Source organism: Panthera uncia (assembly GCF_023721935.1).
Source record: "Panthera uncia isolate 11264 chromosome B2 unlocalized genomic scaffold, Puncia_PCG_1.0 HiC_scaffold_24, whole genome shotgun sequence".
Lineage (NCBI taxonomy): Eukaryota > Metazoa > Chordata > Mammalia > Carnivora > Felidae > Panthera > Panthera uncia.
In genome coordinates, this window is record NW_026057580.1 from 76,214,239 (window position 1) to 76,239,605 (window position 25,367).

Below are 25,367 nucleotides of genomic sequence, written 5' to 3' on the forward strand. Positions count from 1 at the left end.
CACTACATGGTGTTATCAGCACTAAATTTTTGACAGATGTCAAAATGTCATCAAATGTCGACAGAATAAAATTCTCATTACTAAAACAAGAAACGTCATTTATCAAATTTTTGATTACCTTGAAACAATAGGTACAATGATCTTACACTGCAATTCAAGTAAAATACGTTAAAGCCTAATGAAATGTTCCAAAATTCAATATTTAATATATAATATGGTAATTTTTTAAAGCAAATTATGTAAAGTCCTTTTCTAATATTAATTTCAAGTTTTACTAATATCTACAGAAAAGCAACCAACAACCTTAAGTTTTAAGAGTGAAAATCACAACTTTAATAATTATCCCAGGGGTGCTTGGGTGACTCAGTCGGTTAAGCATCCGACTTCGGCTCAGGTCATGATTTTGTGGTTCACAAGTTCGAGCCCCTCATCAGGCTCTGTGATGTCAGCTCAGAGACTGGAGCCTGCTTCAGATTCTGTGTCTCCCTCTCTCTCTGCCCCTCCCTTGCTCGTGCTCTTTCTCTCTCAAAAAAAAAAAAAAAAAAAAAAAAAAAAAAATTAAAAAAATAATTCTCCTAAAGCAAAAAATTGAAGAAAAATTCATGAATAATTGTTCAGTATTTAAACTAAAGTAGTAATAACAGACACACAATAAATGAAATTAAAGTAGAGACAAGCTAATGTTAGATAATTTTTAACACTTTCCTCAGAGATTATCTTAAATAACTGTATAATCATATACCCATTGAAATTTTTCAGATCCAAAATGCTTTTTTTAGTACCTTGTCATATGAAATACAAATATATTAAGTTGATTTGTTACTACAGTGCTATCTCAATGTTCGTAAGTATTTTTCAGATGTGTTCTGGGTCCTGCTACTTCTGAAAGAGGCACAAACTGCTCTGCATTTCATCAAAGGTCTTACTATGGTATTTTGCAGAACTTATATATATGCTTAGTACACATTAATCACTACCCAGTATTTTAAGCATCTCTTTTTAAAGCCAGGTGTAGGCATCATTGTTCCATCTCTTCAGTCTCTTCTCCTAAAGGTACCAATTTAAGAACTGGATAAACTTCTAAAAAGGGAGGTTTGGGTAGGGAAAAGAAAATGAAACATTTTTAGATTTGCGAATTAATTCAGAAAACAATTTAGTACTATTTATCTTGGAAAAAAAATCTCAAGATGAAGAACACTAACAACTTAAGTCTGATAAAAGAGGATATAATATAGTTAAAATAATGTCATTATTATTTTTTTTTAAAGAAAGAGAGGGTGCAAGTGAGCAACAGGCAAAGAGAGACAGAGTCCCACGAGGGGCAGAGAGAGAGAGAGAGAAGCGAGGCTCACCAAAGCAGGGCTCGTGTTCACCCACGGTGGGGCTTGAACTCACCCTGTGTGGGACTCGAACTCACAAACCATGCGATCATAACCTGAGCCAGTCAGATGCTTAACTGACTAAGCCACCCAGGGGCTCCAACATCATAAATTTTTTTGACTGAAGAGAAATGAAGAACAAGCTTCCATATTTACTAAAGAAAAGACTGCATATTAACTTTGAATCCAGGAACTAAAAGTATGGAAGATAATGGATGTTGGCTGGGTTTGGTAGACTTTAATTCCATTGCACATTTTCTGAGAAAGCAAAATTGGGTCCTGCCTGCTATTCTCACTCTCTATTCTAGGTGGCTTTTCTCTATGTTTTATTACACTTCGGTCTTCTGCTTTTTCCTTTGACTTCCCTTTTCCTTACTCCAGTCATCTCTTCTCCCCGGGCTCAAGCTAGATCTCTGATGTTTTTCTAAATAGTTTCCTGCTCTCCTAATTTCTAGGGAGAGGGTTCAGAACCTTCAGGGTCAGCTTCATTGATGTCCTATCACTGCTCAGGGCTCTGTCAAGGTCTTTGAGCTAGCTGGGAAGAGATGATTATTCCAGCTCTCTTTCTAATCTCTACCTCAGAAACTACTTGTATCTGTTCTTCCATTAAAAGGCAGTATTGTTATTCTTTTAAAACAAACATAAGGGGCGCCTGGGTGGCTCAGTCGGTTAAGCGTCTGACTTAGGCTCAGGTCATGATCTCGTGGTTTGAGTTTGAGCCCGACATTGGGCTCTGTGCTGACAACTCAGAGCCTAGAGCCTGCTTCGGATTCTGTGTCTCCCTCTCTCTCTCTCTCTCTCTCTGCCCCTCCCCTGCTAGCACTCTGTCTCTCCCTCTCTCAAAAAAATAAACATTAAAAAATTAAAAAAACATAAAAACTGATGCAAATATAATCTTTTTTTCAGTAGGCAGAAATGCAGTTTTTAAAGAGAATTCCTTCCTAATGTAAAACTTAATTTAAGAGTTAGGAGATGGAGCTAGCAAAATGAGCACTGAGCCAAATTTACTTTGAATTTTTGATCTAAATAGTCTAGACCATTGCTGTCTAACAGCATTATAACTGAGAGCCATGTGTGTAATTTTAAAAGTTTTCAGTAGCCAGAGGCACCTGGGTGGCTTAGTAAGTTAAGCATCTGACTTCAGTTCAGGTCATGATCTCACAGTTTGTGGGTTCAAGCCCTGGACTGGGCTCTGTGCTATCAGCAAGGAGCCTGCCTTGGATCCTCTATCCCTCTCGCTGTCCCTCCCTTGTTCTCATGCTCTCTCTCAAAACAAACAAATAAATGTTAAAAAATTAAATTTTCTTATTAAAAACAAAGTTTTCAGTAGCCATATTTTTAAAAAGGTTAGAATTATTTCAGGGTGCCTTGGTGGCTTAGTGTGTTAAGTGTCCAACTTCGACTCAGGTCATGATCTCATAGTTCATGGGTTCGAGCCTTGCATCAGGCTCTGTGCTGGCAGGTGGAGCCTGCTTGGGATTCTCTCTCTACCTCTCTCTGCCCCCCACCCTCCAGCTAATGCTCTCTCTCTCTCTCTCTCTCAAATAAATTAACAAATTAATTAATTAACAAATTAATTAATAAATATCAGAACACAGTCTGCAACAGCCATAGGAAGCTGGCTTCTCAGTTGTTCTTGATCAACAGCACTTTTTTGAAATATTAAAAAAAATTTTTTTTTTAATGTTTATTTTTGGGAGAGGGAGAGAGACAGAGTGTGAAGGGGAGAGGGGCAGAGAGAGAGAGGGAGACACAGAATCCAAAGTAGGCTCCAGGCTCCATGCTGTCAGCATGTAGCCCGATGTGGGGCTCAAACTTAGGAACCACAAGATCATGACATGAGCCAAAGTCGGATGCTTAACCAACTGAGCCACCCAAGTGTCCCCAGCACTTATTTTAATGCTCTACTTCTCATTCATGTCATTGATCTTTCCAATTGAGTGTGAAGAATTCCAAAATTTCCTCTGATGGTAGAATCACTACATCTAAAACCAAACTGACCATCTCATCATCCCCCTTCTCCCCAGTTAAGGAGCTCATGACTTCCCTCTCTCAGATGATGCTTTTCCTTTTGATTATTCTGGCTTCAAATTCAGTCAACTTTAACATTTATTTCTCCTTTACCAAAGTATTCCATCAAATTACATGTTTTTTTTCTTTATAGTTTCCCTTGTGTTCTCAATGAAATAAACTTAATTCAGGTCCTAAATGGGTAGAATTATTTGTGCTTCATATGTTTGACAAATGCCTCTTCAGTAGCCGTGTCTGTTTTTGTTCACTCCATCAAACAACTATCAAGTGCTTGCTATATGCCAGGGAGTTTAAGCATCTGGGTGTGCAACAGTGAATAGCACAGATAAAGGCCCAGCTCTCATGGAACTACATTCTAACAGTGTAAATAATATGATGCTATACAGTAATAAGTGTTTTGAAGAAACACAAAGCAGAATAGGAGGACACAGAGTGATGGAGGATGCTATTTTAGAGAAAGTGGCTAAGGAAGATCTTTTTGAAGAGTTAAGATTGAGCAGAGAATCGAACAAAGTGAAAGAAAGCCATAAAGATCTAGGGAAAACGGGTTCCATGTGGAGGCAGGTGCAAAGGCCCTGAGATGGATTAAGCTTGGTGTGTGTGTGTGTGTGTTCCAGGAATTCCAAGTCTTCCAGCACGACTGCAGAAAAGGAAGGGAAGGAATGGCAGGAGATGATGTTGGTAGGGGACAAATCATAAAGCTACTACAGGCCACAGTAAAAGTGTGGATTATAATCTGATGGTGGAAAGTGTGAAGCAAGAGAGTAACATGATCCAACTTAACATTTTAAAAGCATCACTCTGGCTGGTTGGGAAATAATATGTAGGCGGACAAGAGAAGCAGCAGGAAGACCAAGTGCAGATTCCATTTGCAGTGTAGGAGAGAACTGCAAGTGGCCTGGACTAGCTGGTAGGGGAGGGAATGCTGGGAAATGATCAGATCCTAGGTGTACTTTGAAGGGAGAGCAGCAGGAAATGCTGATGAATTGATTGGCGGCACAGCACGAGGAGTCAGAGATGGCTGAGCAGTGAATGGACAGCAGAGTCTAGGAGGAGGAGTCTGGTTTCTGTTGAGGGGTGATGGTTGGGTGCATCATGTGTATTCAAGAGTTCTGTTTCAGACACTGTAGATTATTGAGATGTTTCCATTTCATCCTCACTTCAAAATCACAACCACATTAAGCTTCCTAAAATGAAATTTTCAACATGGTACTCTCCTATCCATAAACCTTTGACAGAATCCCATAGCTTACTGAGTGAACTCTGAACTCCTATGCTTGGAAGTCAAAATTTTTCACAATGACCTATCTCCCCAGCTGTCCACACCTCATTTTTCTGTACTCCTTATACACTGTGCTTGGGAAATAATAGTATATTCAATAAAACATAGAATGAGTAAAAATATTTGTGTTCATCCTTTACCGTATTTGAAAGTCACATTAAAGCTGACCTCTTTAATGAAAATTTTCCCAATCACTTTGGCTATGTCACTCTTTCTCTACTCCATATTCCCACCAAGCAGTAAGCTGATAAGGATGTAGGCTCTCTGAAAAATAAAGCCCTGATATGTAGCACATGCTGATATTTGTGGTGTAAATACTCCCAGCCACCAACATGTCCCAGAATATGGAGCTGAGAAGGCCTGTACACAATCACAACTATGTGAGCTGGTAGGAGCCAGACCCAGCATATCATTGCTCCTATAGTACAGACTCTCCAGACCATTTATAGTCACTCACTGCAGTGACTTTTACTGTAGGTATCTGTATACAAATCTTCCTCTATTACACTGTAGATATGTGGAGGGTAAAAACTTTGTCATATACAATGGTGGCTATCACCAGCTAAATAACCTTGGGGCCTCAAAGTTCAAACTGGAGAGTCAGACCCAAACAACAAAGTTCCACAGTTCTATGTCTGAACAGTCCATGTCTCTCCCAAATTTCTCAGTCCACTGATCTGAATGAGAGAATTGGAATATAAAGTCATCAAGTTGGACCCCAAATAAAATCTGCCCTGAAAACAAGGTGAAATAAATATATCACGACATTTTAGGATCACAAATAGAAAAAATATGATCACAGATGACTCTATATAATTACTTTTCTTTACAGTTGAAGAGTAAATGTAGTTCTTTTATTTTAAAGCAATTTAAATGTACACACTGATTAGCCCAGGAAGCATACCTAGTTTTGGACTAAGGTGTAATCACTGGACAGAAAAAAGAACACCATGAAATATTAAAACTAAAAATATGAAATTAGAGCACAGAATAAAAATAATAGCTTTGAGAAATTTTGATAAAGTGAAAAACATCTGAAGAAAAGTGAAATTCTTAGGCCTTTCTTTACCCGTTTCTTGATAAGTTTAAATCATATTTAACTCTCAAGAGACTAAGTTCACAGGAAAGAAATTATTTCTTCTTTGCTCTAAGCAAAATGAAATACAGGTAAACCATGGCACAAAAATACTTATTTTCAGTTCACTCAGAAATAGTTAAAATACGTGAAAACACAGATCTCTGATACTTTTCACAATATATGTTTCTGCCTAAGGTCTGGCTGTTCCAATTCTGTTCCCCACTCTTACTCTTTAAATGTCACAAACCCCAAGGTGGGTCTGTTTTCCCTAAATGCAAAAGGTCCTGGCAGTGCTAGGGATAAGGGGATGAGTGAGGCCCGCAGAGTGAAATGGCTGTAGGGCTCAGGGCTGGGGGTGGAAAGTATGAGGAACAGGGCTTGGTAGGATCAGGCACGGGGAAAGCCGTAGAGCAGGTGTAGGGCACAGGCTCTAGGAATCCATCCAAAATAACCAACAGAACAAGATCCAAAGGGCCAAGAAGGAGGAAAAGGTTCTTTTGTCCATAACAAAGTTCCATTAAAAAGCCTGCTGGTCCTGGGGCGCCTGGATGGCTCAGTCGTTAAGCATTACAACTCTTGGTTTCAGCTTAGGTCATGACCTCACACTTCATGGGATTGAGCCCTGGGTCCAGCTCTGTGCTGACAGGGTGGAGCCTGCTTGGGATTCAGTCTCCCTGCCCTGCCCCTGCACTCTCTCTCTCAAAATAAATAAATAAACTTAAAAGAAAAAAAACAACTTGCTGTTCCTGCTAGAAGTTTTTGTCCTCCCACATAGCTGGAAAAAATGCAACTTTGATAGCATAATACCATTTTCACTTCAATGTAGAATCTTTTGTTCAATTGTTTTCTTAACTTTCTTCAGGCACAGAAGATCCTGAGCTGCAACAGCCATTTGCCAGTTTTACCTAGGGTAATGTGTATGCCCTTTGTATTTTAGAAGGGGGGAGAGGGGAAGACATTATAATTTTGGAAATGGACCGATGGCATAGAGCAGCACAGATCAGTTTCACCTTTGGAGGCAATTAATTCCTGGTTATATTGATATTTATGGTTAATCTGCTTTGAAAATTGATCAAAAAAATTCTTTCTGTAAAGCTGGCAAAATTGGAGCCATTATGTAATAAATTATTTTATGATACACAGAACTAAAACCATATGCAAAGCATTATTTCCTTTCAGGGATAAACAACGCAGACCAGATATCGGGGTGCAGGGAGGGGAGAAAAAAATGTCAGAGAAGCATGCATGAAATATGATAATTATAAGAGAGATTATAGGAATAATAAAATAATAATAGAAAACAGGTGGGAGAAGTGGTAGGTCCTCTTTACATTGCTAAACCCAGCCAAAAAATGTTTATTAGTCAATACTTTGTGATTGAAAAACAAGGCAGACTTTCAGTGGGGGGGTTATTTTTTACCATATATTTGAATTAATTGCATCTTTTTAAGTAGAGAACATCACAGAGGGGTAGTACCACTGTACCCAGAATCTGTCCTTCTAGGTCTCTAAATAGGAATGTAAAATAAGTGTACAGAAGGTAGCCTAAGCAATGCTAACATGGTGCCCAACTTCTAGTGAGAGTTGTTTCCTTCTGAGTTTCAAAGGTTGCAAATTTATTCACAAAAACTCATAAATATTCATGTATATACTCCCTTTTTAAAGTAACATTACTAATTATTATGAGAGAACAGACACAAATTGGCAGGCCCCAAGAACTCTTGAAAGATACTATATGTATGTACCTATGTAATAAATTATCTTACAGAAAGCCTTTCCTGTTTCTTGTGAAATTCATCATGATCACAAATAGAAAGATAATAGTAGATTTCTAGCACTAAATTATGGAGCTGCTTCTCGTCTAAGCTCTGCACTTGCTTATCAACTGGTGACTCATGCAGTCAGTCTTATTTAATAACTGGCTTTGCAGGAGAATGCTAAGAATTCATAGTTAGAAGTTGTATAAAATGAGTGAAAATGTGCACATTCGTTTAATAATAGTTAAAAATGGAAATAAGTGAGCCTGACATAAGAAGATAGATTTAGGAATATCACTACCTTTTGTTGATAACATTTTGAAGCGTAACAGGCAATATCCTTTTAGTGAGAAAGAAGGAAATTGCTCACTTCTGGTATGGTTTTAGGCAATCAGGATGCATTTAATAAATTTTACCTTCCGGGACCCAAATGATATCTGATGGCTTAAAAACATTTTTTATACTCTCAAAATATGGGTAACCTTCCCATTTAAAAATTCCTGATGTGTTCAGTTCAAATATTAAACCAAAAACATGAAATTCTTTTCAGAATTTAGGGCTCCCGATGTAACATTATTTAACACAACATTTCACAAGTTAACGAATATGTCTCCTTGATTTTATACATTAAAAAATTTTTAAATTTGCCCTATAGAAAAAAACCCAAAATACAATGAAATTAACAAACAATATTTTGCAATATTTCCCTAGCTAGGGAATGTCAAGGAAAATGAACTTCCATAATGTAGAGACTATTGATTACCTGGTTTAAGAGATCTTCTACTTTCTTCTGCCATGAATCCCTGGCTGCATTTTTCTCTCTCTCTTTTAATTGCAAAAGTTGAGACATTGCTGACTTCTTATCCTCTTCATGTTGTAGTCTTAACTCTTCACGAAGTTTAGAACACTCTTGTCTAAAATAAAACAAATACTTTTACTTTTTAAAGAGAATTATTCCTCTCAATAGCTATAATACAGTTGTTCGCAGGTTTTCTACATATTTAATTAATCCTCCTCAAAAGTCAACTCAGAATAAGAGTTACTAATGATTTTAGTCAGGCTTACAGGACTATACAGCAAGTTGGTAACTTACCCATGATCATTGATTTGTCAGTTAACAATGGCAGAACAGGTACTAGAATAAGATTTCTGACTTGAGGTTAGTATTTTACATTCAGGAAAATAAAATGAGAAAAAGTATTCAAGCAGAAAAAAGAGTTCCAATTTCTCTGCATCTAATCATGAAAAAAATTCATTAAAAATACTGTCCCTATGATTTTAACAATAAGACAATGTAAGCCATATAACAGAAAAACATCTTTGCACATCGTTTTTTTTTTTTTTTTTTTTTTTTTTTGAGAGAGAAAGCGAGAGAGAGACAAAGCACAAGCAGGGGACGGGTGGGGGGCAGACACAGAATCCGAAGCAGGCCCCAGGCTCCAAGCTGTCAGCACAGAGCCCGACGGATCATGACCTGAGATGAAGTTGGACGCGTAACTGACTGAGCTACCCCAGGCGCCCCTGCACATCTGTACTGATTAGATTACATCACAGAGTAAGAAATGTACCTAAGGTTTTCAGTCCATTTTACTTCCAAGTCATGGGCCATTCTGTCCACTCTGAGCTTCTCTTCCTCTTTCATGACAGCAAGCGTTTCTTCATGCTGTTGTCTTTCTTGTTCTAGCTCACCCTGAAAAATAAAAATTTTTCAATGAAAACAAGTGTTCAAAAGCAAGGTTATTGCTGGTTATTTCAAATAAGCAGTGTGCTTGCATTATCACTTTTAAATTCTTACAGCACAATAACTGATAGTGCCATCTATAACAATTACTCAAGATTTTCTGACAGTATGTGGCACACATTTTATATTTTAAATGTCCTTGTGCAAACTATGTTTTATCAAGGCTTCTAATTTTACAAATTATTTTAAATAGCTTAAAGTTAGCATAATTAATAATCTTTTTAAAAATGTTTATTTATCTACTTTGAGAGAAAGAGAGAGCTGGGGAGGGGCAGGGAGACACAGAATCCCAAGCAGGCTCAGTGCTATGAGCACAGAGCCTGATGCTGGGCTCATACTCACAAACCATGAGATCATGACCTGAGCCAAAATCAAGAGTCGATGCTTAACTGACTGAGCCACCTGGCACCCCAATAATCTTAACTAAACTTTCCATATCATGGGTATCTATTATCTTCATATATGTACACGTTACATAGATACGTTCTTCAAATTCATTCATATTTATAATCAAAAGTCTGCTATTTATCCAAAGCTGAAGCATTACAATTATACTTCACTGACATGATTAAAATAACTATAAGACATTTTGGCTACTATTTTTATCATGTAACTTCAAAACAGTGATCCATGTGTTTAGTGTTATGGAAACATAATATGCTATATATGAAATCCCTGCAGATTAGCATCAATCAAGTGGCTCTCCGGAGCCTAGGGCTAGACTGTTTGGACGACACTGGCAACCATCAGTCCCCGCCAGCAGTGGAGCTGCTCTCTGCCTCCCACAGAAGAGGAACAGATGATGGTGCTTCCTTCTGTTCTAACAGTGACCCTTTCTGGATCACCCCCTTACTAATGGCATGTGCTGTAACACTGCTGAGGGGCATGTCCAGATTAATGGGAGAGAAGCAAGTCAATGTTGAAACTGCCATTCTACACTGGTGACCTGGCTTATAGCAGTAAATTCCGAAAATTGGGTTTGGCCATCTTAGCCAACCGTCCTTTTCACTAAGTATTCTGCCTCTAGGAACTACTACTTTTTCCACCACAGGCAGCATTAAATGAGGTAGAAGTACTTAAGAAGTATTTCTTTTACTGACTGCAAAGTACTTTATCAGACATTAGTGGGGTAAGAAAAGAAGTAAAGAAAATACTTGCTTTTTTCCCCCAACTGTTTTCACATCCATCAGCTCATAGGATCCTCATAGCAACATGGGGAGGTTACAGGTGAGGAAACAGGCTCAGAAAGATTGAGTAATGGGAGAAACTATAAACTCCCAACTACAGATTTACAAATGTTAAACTAATATTATCATCACTGTCATCAGAATCTTACTCCTTATTTCCCAACTGTGGCCTAAAATGCCCTAAGTGCAGAGAGTCATGCCTTATCCGTGTCTGGATCCCTCACAGGTTATCAACCAACAACTGGACATATACTCAGGGATCAATATCCATTTTATGATGGGTTCATTTATGTAATACACAACCGAAACTCAGCAGGGAGGAGGGGAAAAAACTCACATCCAGAGAAAACACCTGCTGTTGAAGAGCTTACCTAAAGCTGAAGTAAACTGTGATGCAGTATCTGTATTTTCTCAATCAAAACTGTCCAGCAGAACAAAAAAAGTGGACAGTTGCTAAGGTTTTGCTTACAACACTTAGTATATTCCACTACTTGATAGAAGAGCAATGTAAATATGAGCAAGGACCTTAGAGAAATGAAACGGATTCCAATACTAAGCTACAAAAATTAAATTTGAAATAATATTAATAAAAGGCAATGTTTCCTGAATGCTTGATATTTTACTAAGCACTGTGCTGTAAATGGTTTACCTCATTTAATTATTACAGTAGTGGTGTGAGGTGTATTATTACCCTCTCCTGCAATATGCAGATGAGTAAATTGAGGCTTAGAATATAAGTAACTTGCCCAAAGTGACACACTAAGCGATGGATCAAGAAATCACACCCAGCCAATCTGACTTCAGAGCCCACACTCTAAATCACCTCTCTGAAGGAAAAGTAAGAACTCTCTGGAAACTATACGCTTAGTTGTTATGGATTCTTTTCTCCACTTTCTGAGGGAATCTAAATATTTGCTCTGCTCCGTGAGAATGGAAGGGAGCAGAGCCTTTCAAAATTTGTAGGTGACAGAGCATTGTTTAGTTGCTACATATGAGAGTTTGAATGCTTACCAATAGAAGAATTGTGCATCCTGATTGTTATGGGTTGAATTGTGATCCTGAAGAGATATGTGGAAATCCCAACCCCTGTACCTCAGAATGTGATCTTATTTGGAAATAGGGTCAGTGAAGATGTAATTCCTTAAGAGGTCATAGGGTGAGCCCCTAGTACTATGTGATGGGTAGCCTCATAAGAAGATGTGGGGCAAAAAGGGGGGAAGCCTGGGTGGCTCAGTTGGTTAAGCATCTGACTCTTGATTTTGGCTCAGGTCATGATCCCAGGATTGTGAGACTGAGCCCTGAGTAAGGCTCCATGCTGAGTGTAGAACCTGCTTAAGATTCTCTCTCTCTCTCTCTCTCTCTCTCTCTCTCTCTCTCTCTCTCTCCCTCCGCCCCTTCCCCTGCTTGCGCTCTCTGAAAAGTAAAAAAAAAAAAAAAAAAAAAAAAAAAAAAGAATATGTAAGGACACACAGGAAGAATGCCACTGAACACCAAGGAGGAAACTGAAATCTGACACAAGCCAAGGAAGGCCTGGGGCTACCAGGAGCTGGCAAAGGTGAGGAAAGACCTGCTTTCTAGGTTGAAAAGGAAGAATAGTCTTGAGAACACCTTGATTTTGGACTTTCAGCCTCCAGACGGTGAGAGGATAAATTCCTGTTGTTTTAAGCCACTTAGTTTTAGTACTTTGCTAGGAAAGCCCTACAAAACTAATATACTATATATAATGTCTATTTACAAGAAACTTTAAGCAGAGTAATTAAATTATATTTTTACCTTGCTAATGTTTATAGCAGGACTATAAAATTACCTCAACATTCAGTAGCGCATCCTTGGTCTCCTTCAGCCTGCCTTTAGTCAAATCGAGCTCATTTTGAAGTCTTTCCTGGGAGTCCTGAAGACTAGCAATGAGTCCTTCTGCAGAGCCAAGACCTTGTTCACTTTTCCTTACCAGATCTTGGAGGCGGCCAATCTGCAAGTAAATACAGTACTTTTAATATACCTCACTGTTATCGATTAGCAAAAGTCACGTTTGTTTTCTTAAAGTCTTTTCTTTAATGGTAGTGTTACTGAATGGGTCTTTTTTGATGAATTTGGAAGAAGCACTTAAATAATCATGATAGACTTCATCTGTTGTTTTTTTTTTTTTTGTGAAGACCTCCATATTTATGATTTCCCTTTTTTGTGACAACCATGGAAATAGGTGGATAATTCAAAGCCCTGTTTTAACAAAGAGAATTCCCAGTTCTATCAAAGGAACTGAACCAAGATGATTACATCAAAGACAGGGGAAAAAAGTATTTTTTTTAGATAAAAAAGTACTTTTAAAATTTCTCTTCAAAATTCAATCATTTATACTTCATTTGAACCCAGTTCTCCTACCATTTATAAAGTGACTGATTTAGGTCAATAGTGATAAGCTGGTAAATGTGTATTAGAATAAATTGTGATTTGTTTCCATACAATATCTATAATTGTTAAGAGTTGATTTATATATACTCTTGAAATTAGGAGTTAATAAGACTATTTGTTGATTAGGAAGATCTATATCCTCGAGTTATGAGAACTAAAATCAATAAATGAAATACTTTAAATTATCTAGGAAACCAATATGAAGTAAAAATCTCATTTTTATAAAATGGCCAAGCTGATCAAAACTCGACAGAAATGAAAACTGCTAATTTAAAAATAACACCTGAATATTTCTCATTGTAAATACAGACACCATAAAGAAAATTATAAACATTTTCCTTCAACCTCCTCTCAATTCAGCACCCCTTTTCCTGTCCCCTTTCCACGCAGATGTTTATATACTGGACAATTCTGGTGATGGATACCAACTTCATAAAATGAGCTGGGAAGCTTCTATTTTTTTCTGTACTCTGAAATATTTTCATAGTTAAGATTTATTTGAAATTTTAAGTTTGTTTATTTGAGGTGGGGGAGGGTCAGAAAGGGAGGAAAAAAGACAGTGCCAAGCAGGCTCCACACTGCAGCGTGAGCCCAATTAGGGGCTTGATCCCATGAACCATGAGATCACAACCTGAGACAAAATCAAGACTCAGACCCTTGGGGCACCTGGGTGGTTCAGTCAGTTAAGCTTCTGACTTTGGCTCAGGTCATGATCTCTTGGTTCATGGATTTGAGCCCTGCATCAGGCTCTGTGCTGACAGTTTAGAGCTGGAGACTGCTTCAGATTCTGTGTTTTCCTCTCTCTATGCCCCTCCCCCACTTGCACTCTCTCTGTCTCTCAAAAATGAATAAATGTAAACAAAAAAAATTTAAAAGAAAAAAAAGACTTGGATCCTTAACCAAATGAGCCAGCCACCCAGGAGCCCCTCTGTTTCTTAAAATTTTTAATGAAATTCATCCATTAAAATCCTCTGGGCCTGGTGCCTCTCTAGATACATGTTGGAAGTCTTTATTTCGTGGTTATAATTAGTTCGGTCAAGTTAATCAACTACTCTGAGTCATTTCAGAAATTTAAAATTTTATACAAAGTCATCTTTTTTCCTAATTTAAAGAATAGAATATGATATTCATTCCATGTTTTAACATTTTCTCTGTCACTGAATTTATGCCTCCTTTCTCTAATCAATCTAGCTTATTTGTATCTTTACTTTTTGTGTTGATCCGGCTTGCCAAAAAAATTTTGTTTCACAATCCAGATAATTTTCAAATGAATAAGAGTTACATGCACAAATGGAATACATGAAAAAACTGATAGGGATGCTTGGATGGCTCAGTCAGTTAAGCATCTGACTCTTGGTCTCAGCTCAGGTCATGATCTCACAGTTTGTGAGATGGAGCCCCACAATGGGCTCTGTGCTGATGGTGCAGAGCCTGCTTGGGGTTCTCTCTCACCCTCTCTCTCTGCCCGTCCCCTGCTCACATGCTCTGTCTCAAAAATAAATAAATAAATAAATAAATTGCAGAAAAGAAAAAGAAAAAAGAAAAAACTTAGTATTGTAGTTATTACCATAAAGAATAGAGAAGATCTGTTCAAGAAACTAAGAATATAATTAGACAGAATTGATATGTTTAAATGGACAAAAACCTTAAAATGCTGCACAATTAAACATTAGAAATAAATAATAACTGTTTATGGTTCACCAAGGCATTATAGCTTGTATACCAATATGACCCTACTTATACTAATCTTCATACCCATACCATCTTTCATCATTCTTACAGCTGGAAAATTTACACCCACCTTTCAAAGACTACCTCCCATACCACATTTAAAAATTCTCCAATATCACATTCTCCAGAGTTTTTATGAACACTTAATGGTAGAGAATCACTCCCTCCTCTGAACTTTAAAAATACATTGTATTTATCACCAATTCATAACAGTCACTTGAAACTATGAGTTCCTTGACATTTTGTCAAAGTATCCCTACCATCTAGAAGATATCATGTAGTCAATAAATGTTTCCCAAATCATAAAAGATATACAATATTACTGATGTCACCGGACTGTAGTTCCAACTTTTCTGGAGACCAATTTAGTAATAAATAACTTGACGTATAACATTATTCCTACTCTGACCCAGTAATTTCATTGAGGGCAAGAGTTACACAAAAAGGAATTTGTAATTTTTAAAAATGAACAAAAGTATTAATAGAACTGATAATTTATCCAATTACCAGTAAAAATAAGACACTGATAAACAGCATTCAGAGAAGTCTTCTCTAATACCCCAGGCTCCTCAGGGTTTCAGGGCTGATGGCTGAAATACACCTTGGTTGGTCACTGATGAGGACAAAGTACTGGCCTTAGGAAACCGCAATCCTGCCATACTGGCCATGGCCTTTGCACGATCATCCTTTCTCCTCAAGTTAAGAGGGAGCAACTCCTTAAAATTATCTTTATAATAAAATATTTAAAACATTCAATGCTCAACAAAGAAAATGTTTAAGCAACTATGGTAAAGATATATAATGGAACACTATATGAATATTTTAAATGACTAACATGTAGACAAAATTAAATGTAAATATTTATATGTAAAAAAGTTTTATAAATCAAGTACACAAAGTACTGTGAATATAGATTGCAACCATACTAAAATGCACATACACATATTAAATACCATTAGAAAATCTGGAATTCTGAAAACGTTCCTCATGTTCTTACTTTTTTTTTTTTTGTAAAATTGCTTAAGTTCATAAAGAGCAATGTTCAAAACTTTAGCACGTACCAATCAGTGCCTTTGAAAGGAATATATTATGGATATTCCAGAACAGACTTTAGAAACTCAATCCTGTTCTCTAAATCATCACAATAAATAACCTGTTTGTCTTCTATTACCTAAATGCTAGTGTAGCCACTACAGGAGCCAGAGAAATTAGTTATTTGTGTGTTGCAGTAGGCTGAATTCTAATATGACCCCTCTCTGACCCTCACTTTCCCTGGGACTTAGGCATATATGATGGGATTTGCTCCCATAATTGTATTATGTTATTTAGCAAAAGGGATCTTGTAGATATAATTAAGATCCTTAACTGTAGTTGACTTTAAGGTTATCCAAAAAGATACTACTCTAGGTGGGTCTGACATAATTGGGTGAGCCCTTAGGAGAAACCAGAGAAATTCAAAGCCACTGAAGTTTTCCTGACAGCCTTGAACAAGTAAACTGCTATGTTATAAGAGGAGGCAGTCATGTTGCAAGGGCTTGAGGGGGGCTTTTAGAAGTAGAGAGCAATTTCTGGTCAACAGCTATCAAGAAACAGGGACCTCAGTCATACAGCCACAAAGAAATGAATTATGACAACAACCAGTAAGCTTAAAAAAGGATTCTGTACCTCAAATGGGACTGCAGTATGGCTATCACCTTGATTTCAGCCTTGTGAGATCCTGAACAGAGGACCCAGCTAACCCATACTTGGACTCCTGACCCACAACACCATGATGTAATAAATATGAGCTGTGTGATGCCACTAAGTTTTTGGTAATCTGTTACACAGCAATAGAAAACTAATAATCTTATTTATTATTATTAAACTAAGTTGACTTAGTTTTCAATGAGTTTTATTCATTCAGCAAATATTTCATTTGCAAATACTGATCTCTTATGCGTCAGGTAGTGTATCATCTGTGATACAACATTTTATAATAAAGCCAAATGATTTTTATTGTAACAAACTACTGTATGTATATGCTTAAAAATCTTATGTCCAGAAGAAAATCTACAACTTACATCAGAACATTTAAAAAGACTGTAACAGATTTTATTGACCAGTCTAGTATTTTGTCCTCAAAGGTGACCCCAAATAACATTTGATAGGATAACAGGATTATCCTCCCCCTGAGATTTTAGACTCACTAGCTTCCCTTAATATATCTTCATATGATTTGGGCATTCATGAATTTATCACTGAAATCCCTAGCTGACCTACTTATGTTTTTAGGTTTTATCAATTCTAAGAGTATCAAGATCCATCTTATGAAGATAATACATTCATTAATTTTTTTTCTAAAACAATCACTCTCAGTCTTTATGAAGTACCCCTTAATTCTTTCCCCCTATCTTTCCATAGATATATCTACTTTCCATCCAATAAATGTAAATGGAATAAAATCTCTATTTAAAAGGTACAAACTTCAGGTGTGCCTGGGTGGCTCAGTCAGTTGGGCATCTGACTCTTGATTTAGGCTCAGGTCATGATTCTGCTGTTGTGGGATCAATCCCTGTGTTGGGCTTTGTGCTGAGTGGAGCCTACATGGAAATTTCTCTCTCCCTCTTTCTTTCCCTCCCTCATGTGCACTCTCACTCAAAATAAATAAACTTTAAAATAAAGTAAAATAAAATAAAATAAAATAAAATAAACTTAAAACTAGATAAAATGCAGCTATATGTGGTTGGCAAGAGGCACATGTAACCATCAGTAGATGGAAAAAGATATACCAATCATAACAAACCAAAATAAAGCTGGTGACACAATATCAAACAACACAGACCAAACCACAAATCATGATTCCATGATTTGTGTAACCATGAGGATGCAGAAAAACAAAGGGTCAGTAGATGGAAAAAGATATACCAATCATAACAAACCAAAATAAAGCTGGTGACACACTATCAAACAACACAGACTAAACCACAAATCATGATTCATTAAGTAGCTAAAAAAATTTTATATTTGTATGCACATAACAAAACTTTTAAATATTTAAAGCAAAAATTGAAAGAATATAAGAAATAAATCCACCATCAAAGTATCAGTTTTTAGTAAATGATATATAAAAAAGATAAAATTCAAAAAGAATACGATATTTGGAACACAGAATATTGAAGAAAATAACTTAAAATCTTGTTTAATGAACTGGGATACAAGACTACATTGAAAAATTGGACACACCCAGAATATTAAATTTCTTTGATGAATTTAAAAATTTAAAAATTGCTTTCATACAAACAATATTTAACCATGATGCAGTTAAAGTTTAAAAAGCATGTCAATCTCACACAAATCTCCCATAGAACAGAAAAGGATATAAGTCTTTCATTTTAAGAGGCTAATAGGACCTTGATTTCAAAACTAGAAAGGACGGTATTAAAAGGGAAAAGTACAAAGCAATATTAGTTGAACCTAGGCTTAAAAAACTCCCAAAATGAATATTAATAAACTGAATCTAGTTATTATACACAAAAAGATATATAGAATCTATTATGACTACCTTGGGCTTACTTTAGAAATCCAAAGTTGATTTAATACTTGAAAATTAATACAAGGTACCACATTAACAAATTAAAGAAAAAAAGTATGATCTCGACAGATGCAGAAAAATCAACATCAATTTGTGATTTAAGTTAGGAAACTAGAATTACAAGAGAATTCCTAAACCTGATAAAGAACATTTACAAAATAAAATTTTAGAGAAGCATGATAACTAACTATAAAATGTTGACATCCTTCACTTTAAGAGCAGGAAACAAAACAAGAAAACTTATTATCTCTAGGCATTTTATCCAGCAAAGTAGGACAAAAAAAAAAAAAAAAAAAAAAGATGTCCAGGCTGAAGGAAAGGGTAGGTACATACAGAGGGATGAGCCAGGCAAATTCTTGGGGAGTGGTTCTTTTTTTATTTTATTAACTTAAATACAAGATAGTTAACATATAGCATAATAATGTTTTCAGGAACAGAATTTAGTGATTCATCACTTACATGTAGCACCCAGTGCTCATCCCAAAAAATGCCCTCCTTAATGCCCCTTGCCCATTTAGCCCTTCCCCCTATCCAACACCCTTCCAGCAACCCTCAATTTATTCCCTATATTTAAGAGTCTCCTGTGATTTGTCTCCCTCTCTGTTTTGTTTTATTTTTGCTTCCCTTCCCTTATATTCATCTGTTTTGTATCTTAAATTCCACATATGAATGAAATCATATGATATTTGCCTTTGACTGACTTATTTTGCTTAGCATAATACACTCTAGTTCAAGCCACATTGTTGCCAATGGTAAGATTTCATTCTTTTTGATCATTGGATAATATTCCATTGAATATATATACCACATCTTCTTTACCCATTCATCAGTCAATGGACATTTGGGCTCTTTCCATACTTTGGCTATTGTCGATAATGCTGCTATAAACATTGGGGTGCATGTGCCCTTCGAAACAGTATACCTGTATCCCTTGGATAAATACCTAGTAGTGCAATTGCTGGATTGTAGGGGAGTTCTATTTTTAATTTTTTGAAGAATCTCCATACTTTTTTCCAGAATGGCTATACCAGTTTGCATTCCCACCAGCAGTGCAAAAGATCCCTCTTTCTCTGCATCCTTGCCAACATCTGTTGTTGCCTGAGTTGTTAATTTTAACCATTCTGACAGGTGTGAGTTCATTGTGGTTTTGATTGGTATTTCCCTCACGATGAGTGATGTGGAGCATTTTTTCATGTGTCTGTTAGCCATCTGGATGTCTTCTTCGGAAAAGTGTCTATTCATGTATTTTGCCCATTTCTTCACTGGATTATTTGTCTTTTGGGTGTTGAGTTTGGTAAGTTTTTTTTTTATATAGATTTTGGATACTAACCCTGTATCTGATATGTCATTTGCAAATATCTTCTCCCATTACATTGGTTGCCTTTTAGTTTTCCTGATTGTTTTCTTCACTGTGCAGAAGCTTTTTATCTTGATGAGATTCCTATTGTTCATTTTTGTTTTTGTTTCCCTTGCCTCTGGAGACATGTCAGGTAGTAAGCTGCTGGTAGAATTCTCCTGGAAAGCCATCTGGCCCTGGACTCATGTTTGTTGGGAGACTTCTGAGTACTGATTCAATTTCTTTACTGGTTATGGGTCTGTTCAAGTTTTCTATTTCTTCCTGTTTTGATAGATGTTTCTAGGAAATTGTGCATTTCTTCCAGATTGCCCAATTTGTTGACATATAATTGCTCATAATATTCTCTTATTATTGTTTGTATTTCTGCAGTGTTGGTTGTGATCTCTCCTCTTTCATTTGTTATTTTATTTATTTGGGTCCTTTCCTTGTTGATAATTTGGCTGAGCTTTATCAATTTTGTTACTCCTTCAGAGAATTAGCTCCTGGTTTCATTGATCTGTTTTACTGTTTTCTTGATTTCGGTATCATTGGTTTCTGCTCTACTCTTTATTATTTCCCTTCTTCTGCTGGTTTGGGCTTTATTTGCTATTCTTTTTCCAGCTCTTTAGGTGAAAGTTTAGGTTGTGTATTTGAGACCTTTCTTCCTTCTTTAGGAAGGCCTAGATTGTTATATATTTCCCTCTTGTGACAGCCTTTGCTGCATCCCAGAGGTTTTGGGCTGGTGTGTTTCCATTTTCATTGGCTTCCCTGTACTTTTCAATTTCCTCTTTAATTTCTTGGTTAACCCATTCATTCTTTAGTAGGATGTTCTTTAAGTATTCAAGACCTTTCAAAATTTTTCCTTGTCATTGATTTCAAGTTTCATAGTGTTGTCTGAAAATATGCAAGGTATGATCTCGATCTTTTTGTACTTGTTAAGGCTTGATTTGTGTCCCAGTATGTGATCTATTTTGGAGAATGTTCCATGTGCACTCAAGAAGAATGTGTATATGCTGCTTTAGGATGAAATGGTTTGAATATATCTGTTAAGTCAATCCAGTCCAGTGTGTCATTCAAAGCCTTTGTTTCCTGTTGATTTTCTACTTAGATGATCTGTCCATTATTGTAAGTGGGGTGTTAAGGTCCTCTATTATGGTATTATTATCAGTGAGTTTCTTTATGTTTGTGTTAATCACACAATTATAATAAAACATATGTAAGTTTATATATAATGTAAATATATAAATGTGATTTATATATTTGGGTTCTTCCACATTGGGACATAAATATTTACAATTGTTAGATCTTCTTGGTGGATAGACCCCTTAATTATGATATAATGCCCTTCTTCATTTATTGTTACAGTTTTTATTTTAAATCTAGTTTGTCTAATATGAGCATGGCTATTCAAGCTTTCTTTTGATGACCACTGGCATGATGGATGGTTCTCCATCCCCTTACTTTCAATCTGCAGGTGTTTTCGGTCTAAAATGAGTCTCTTGTAAGCAGATATAGATCGGTTTTGTTTTCTTATTCATTCTGATACCCTATGTCTTTTGATTGGAGCAATCAGTCTATAGACATTTAGAGTGAGTACTGAAAGATATGAATTTAGTGCCATTGTGGTGCCTGTAGACTTGATGTTTCTGGTAATGTTCTCTGGTCCTTTCTAGTCTTTGTTGCTTTTGGTCTTCATGGTTTTGTTTCATCTTTTCCCCAAAGAGTCCACCTTAAAATTTCCTGCAGGGCTAGTTTAGAGGCCACGAACTCCTTTAGTTTTTGTTTGTCTGAGAAACTATTTCTCCTTCTATTTCAAATGACAGGCTTGCTGGATAAAGAATTCTTGGCTGCATATTTTCCTAATTCAGCACGTTGAATATATCCTGCCACTCCTTTCTGGCCTGCCAACTTTTTGTGGATAGGTCTACTGCAAACCGGATCTGCCTTCCCTTATAGGTTAAGGACTTCTTTCCCCTTGCTACTTTCATAATTCTTTCCTTGTCTGTGTATTTTATTTATTATTTATTTATTTTTGAGAGACAGCGTGTGTGCAAGCAGGGAAGGGGCAGAGAGAGACAGAGACAGAATCTGAAGCAGGCTCTAGGCTCCGAGCCACAGAGCCCTACACGGGGCTTGAACTCACAAACTGTGAGATCATGACCTGAGCCAAAGTCAGACGCTTAACCAATGAGCCACCCAGGTGCCCCCTCCTTGTCTGTGTATTTTGTGAATTTGACTATGATATGCCTTGGTGATGTTTGGTTTTTGTTGAATCTAATGGGAGTTCTCTGTGCTTCTTGGATTTTGATGTCTGTGTCCTTCCTCAGAGTAGGAAAGTTTTCCACTATCATTTGCTCACATAAACCATCTGCCCCCTTTTTCTCTGTTCATCTTCTTGGCCTCCTATGATTTCGGTGTTATTCCTTTTTAATAAGACCCTGAGTTCTCTAAGTCTTTTATCATGTTTTTTCACCTTTGTTTTCCTCTTTTTTCTGCTTCGTTATTCTCCATAATTGTGTCTTCTATATCACTGATTTGTTGCTTTGTTTCATCCATCCTTGCTGCCGTGGTATCCATTCAAGATTGCATCTCAATTATGGCATTTTTAATTTCATCCTGACTAGATTTTACTTCTTTTATCTCCAGAGAAGGGGATTCTATGCTTTTTTCGACCGCAGCTAGTGTTCTTACTATAGTGATTCTAAATTCTAGTTCAGACATCTTGCTTAGATCTGTGTTGATTAAGCCCCTGCCTGTCATTTCTTCCTGTTTTCTCTTTTGGGGTGAATTCCTGCTGAGTTCTGTGGCTCAAGTTATGCATATCATTCTGTTAATCCTCATATCAATTTCCTAGGTGTGCAAAATGGTTTGGTGCTGATCTACCTGTGTTTCAGGGATGAGATGAGCTGAGGGTCTCCATGCTGCTCCACCATTTTCAATTCTTTCCTCTTGGGGCATATTCTAATATGGTACCAAAACATTACCAGGGTACTAAAGCATAATTGAGAAAGTATCTAAAAGGAAAATCAATTACATGTTTATTATAGCTCTTCTCAGTGAGATTACAGTGTGTAGACTGCAGGAATGCTTAAACCATTTGCAACTGAGAGGAGACCCTGGGGGAGCTTAATGAGAAACACAGATGGTCACTAAACTGCCTTCTAATGAGAGCAGGACACCATAACTGCAAGGATCATATCCTGCCAAGAGAAGTATGCAAATATGGAGCAGCAGTGAATTATCTTGGACAAGAGAAGAGAGGCTGACCTAATCTAATATAGCTAAAACACCTGCTTTTTGAAAGTTCATTTTATGCTACTTCACTTTCACAAAATACCTACAGTAGTACCTATTTTTGCTAACAGAAATAATCTGGAGAGATTTTCACTTTTACAAAAAAAAAAGGCAAAAAATAAAATAGCATTCAGCATCTGTTTTGCAGTGAACCCTCACAGAAACAGCACGCACCCCAGGAAGTGAGAGGGCCCCACCTAGTTCCTTCCTTCGGAACTGCACTCAGCATTTCAGTATCACACTACCATAGCTTTGAACTGTGTCTGTGAGCATCTGTGCAGTTGCTGGATATTTTTTGTGTGTATCTGTTAGCAAGATGGGTCCTAAGGTATCAGAAAAGCCTAAGAGAGGTTAATTTTGGGGTCTTGGAATGCTCAATTTTCCATATAAATTAATCATAACTGCTTATTCACCTTACACCATTTCAGCTTACAAAAGGTTTCTGAGGACACTCTACCGACAGATAAGCAGGGGAAACCTGCAACAGTCTTAATTCTATCATTCCCAAACACAGTGATTGGTGCCTTCTCTGAATAAATGTTTAAAGATAAGTAAAGAAGACTGGGTGCAAATGATTAGCATGCCCAGGGGCACTCCTGTGTTGGCATGGTTTCTGTGAGCAGCAGCTGAGTGATGAGAAAGCAGGACTTAGACAATCTTGGGAGAGATGACGCTATTGAGGCAGGAACAGCTGACAAGATGAGAAATGTCAAGACAAGAACTTGTCTTAGGAAGAGCACTCTGCAAGACAAGACTGTCCACACACATGAAGGATGAACTGGAATGGAAGGGAAAAAAAAGACAACAGATGTGGCTATTCTAGGGTACAGGTGAACCTGGGCTACAGAGAGAAAGGAAAAGAACAAACAATATTAGAATTTTTAAATTGTCTTTACATTTATTTTATTCACAACAGAATTTGTGAATTCACATTCTTTTTATACTCTTAGCCTTTTCTAAGCTAAAGAATACTATTTTCTTATAGCATTTAAAAATTATTTTAGATGTCACTCTCCAGATGTTATAAAATCTCTCTTTTTAAAATGGAGATACAGTGTAGAGAATACTAAGTCTGTGTTTTACAAAAGGGTGTATAAACCTTTTCAATTATCTTTCATATGGTGACATTATCCTTTGTTTTGCTTTTCCCCACAAAAGCACCTGGGTCTAATGTTTTGGGTAGTAAATTTTTACCTGGTAAGATATAACCAATGTATTATGAAAAATTCAGCATGAAGCAAAGTGATTATTTTTACTCTAGATATTTTACCATCTCTGGTACAACATTACCAAATAAGGATGTTATGGATAAAACATAACACAGGTGATAAGGCTAAAGAATTCTTGCCTCTTGATTGGCTGTATTCAGCTTGTCTTCCAGCTCTTCCTTCAAGTTCTCCAGCTCTCGTTGAAGTTGACTTTTATCCTCTTCCAGGTTTAGTTTCTCCTTTTTATACTGTTCCTCTAATTCCTTAGGAAGAGACATTTTTAACCATTAACAAAATTGCAAACATCATATACCTCAAAGACCTCAAGAAAAAGACTACTATTCTGTTTTATATTTTGATATTTTGCTCTTCAAATTAGCCTTATTGTTAATTAATAATATTGGAGTTATTAGTCAACCTAACTAATCCTAAGGGATTAGATTCTGTCATTCTGAATCACTTATGATGTGGTTAAATAATTATTTTTTTTAAATGATAAGAATATTTGACTTGTCTAGATCAAGCTGAGTCAGTAAGAGGAATGTATGCTATATGTGGGGAGATAAATAAAAATTCTAACTATCTCTTGAATACAGAATTTTTTATATTTATATAAAAAGAGCCAAAATCCAGTAACATTTCTGGAACACGAGAACATAGTCAAGAGTTACCAAGTACAAAATTAAGGCATCTAAAGAAACAATGCCAGTAAAACTGATACTTACTGAAGAACACCTACTATCTGGCATGCTACTTGGGATGTGTACTTGGGATACACAGGTATTAACACATGGGGCCTGCCCTTAATAAGTTCAAGGTAACAAGCAATTAAAGAATATGTGATTGGGGCGCCTGGGTGGCTCAGTCAGTTGGGTGACCGACTTTGGCTCAGGTCATGATCTTACAGTTTGTGGGTTCAAGCCCCGCATCGGGCTCTGTGCTGACACCTTGGAGCCTGAAGCCTGCTTCAGGTTCTGTGTCTTCCCCTCTCTCTGCCCTCCCCTGCTCATGCTCTGTGTCTCTCTGTCTCTCTATAATAAATAAACGTTAAAAATATTAAAAAAAAAAAAAGAATATGTGATTAAAATTAAATATCCATAGGGACTACAGGAGTGCATGGATGGAGAACTGGTAAATTCTATCTTGGTGAGGAAACCTTCACAGATAATGCAATTCCTAAGTAGAGTTTGAAGGAGTGTACTAGTTAGGAACAGAGGTGAAGCAAGGGGGAAATATAACATGTTCAGCAGAAGAAACCCATGCAAAAACCATGGAGGTACAAAAGAGCCTGGTATGTTACAAGCAGTTCAGTATTTCTATAGTGGAAGGTGAGAAGAGTAATAAATGCAGTTCTGTGGAGCTC

At 36.8% G+C, this 25,367-nt stretch overlaps 1 protein-coding gene across 3 annotated transcripts in view; it reads right to left on the reverse strand.

Moving 5' to 3' along the window:
- The window catches only part of FAM184A (family with sequence similarity 184 member A), a 121,982-nt gene that overhangs the window by 41,173 nt on the left and 55,442 nt on the right, over nt 1–25,367 (reverse strand). For all 3 annotated transcript variants that reach the window (XR_007462840.1, XM_049654257.1, XM_049654256.1), the window contains exons 6-9: nt 24,145–24,267; nt 12,263–12,424; nt 9,096–9,217; nt 8,291–8,441 (exon numbers count right to left, since the gene is read on the reverse strand). Coding sequence is in view for 2 of the 3 variants with exons in the window: in XM_049654257.1 (XP_049510214.1) it covers nt 8,291–8,441; nt 9,096–9,217; nt 12,263–12,424; nt 24,145–24,267 (558 nt within the window). In the remaining variant the exon portion in view is untranslated. The remainder of the gene's footprint in view (nt 1–8,290; nt 8,442–9,095; nt 9,218–12,262; nt 12,425–24,144; nt 24,268–25,367) is intronic.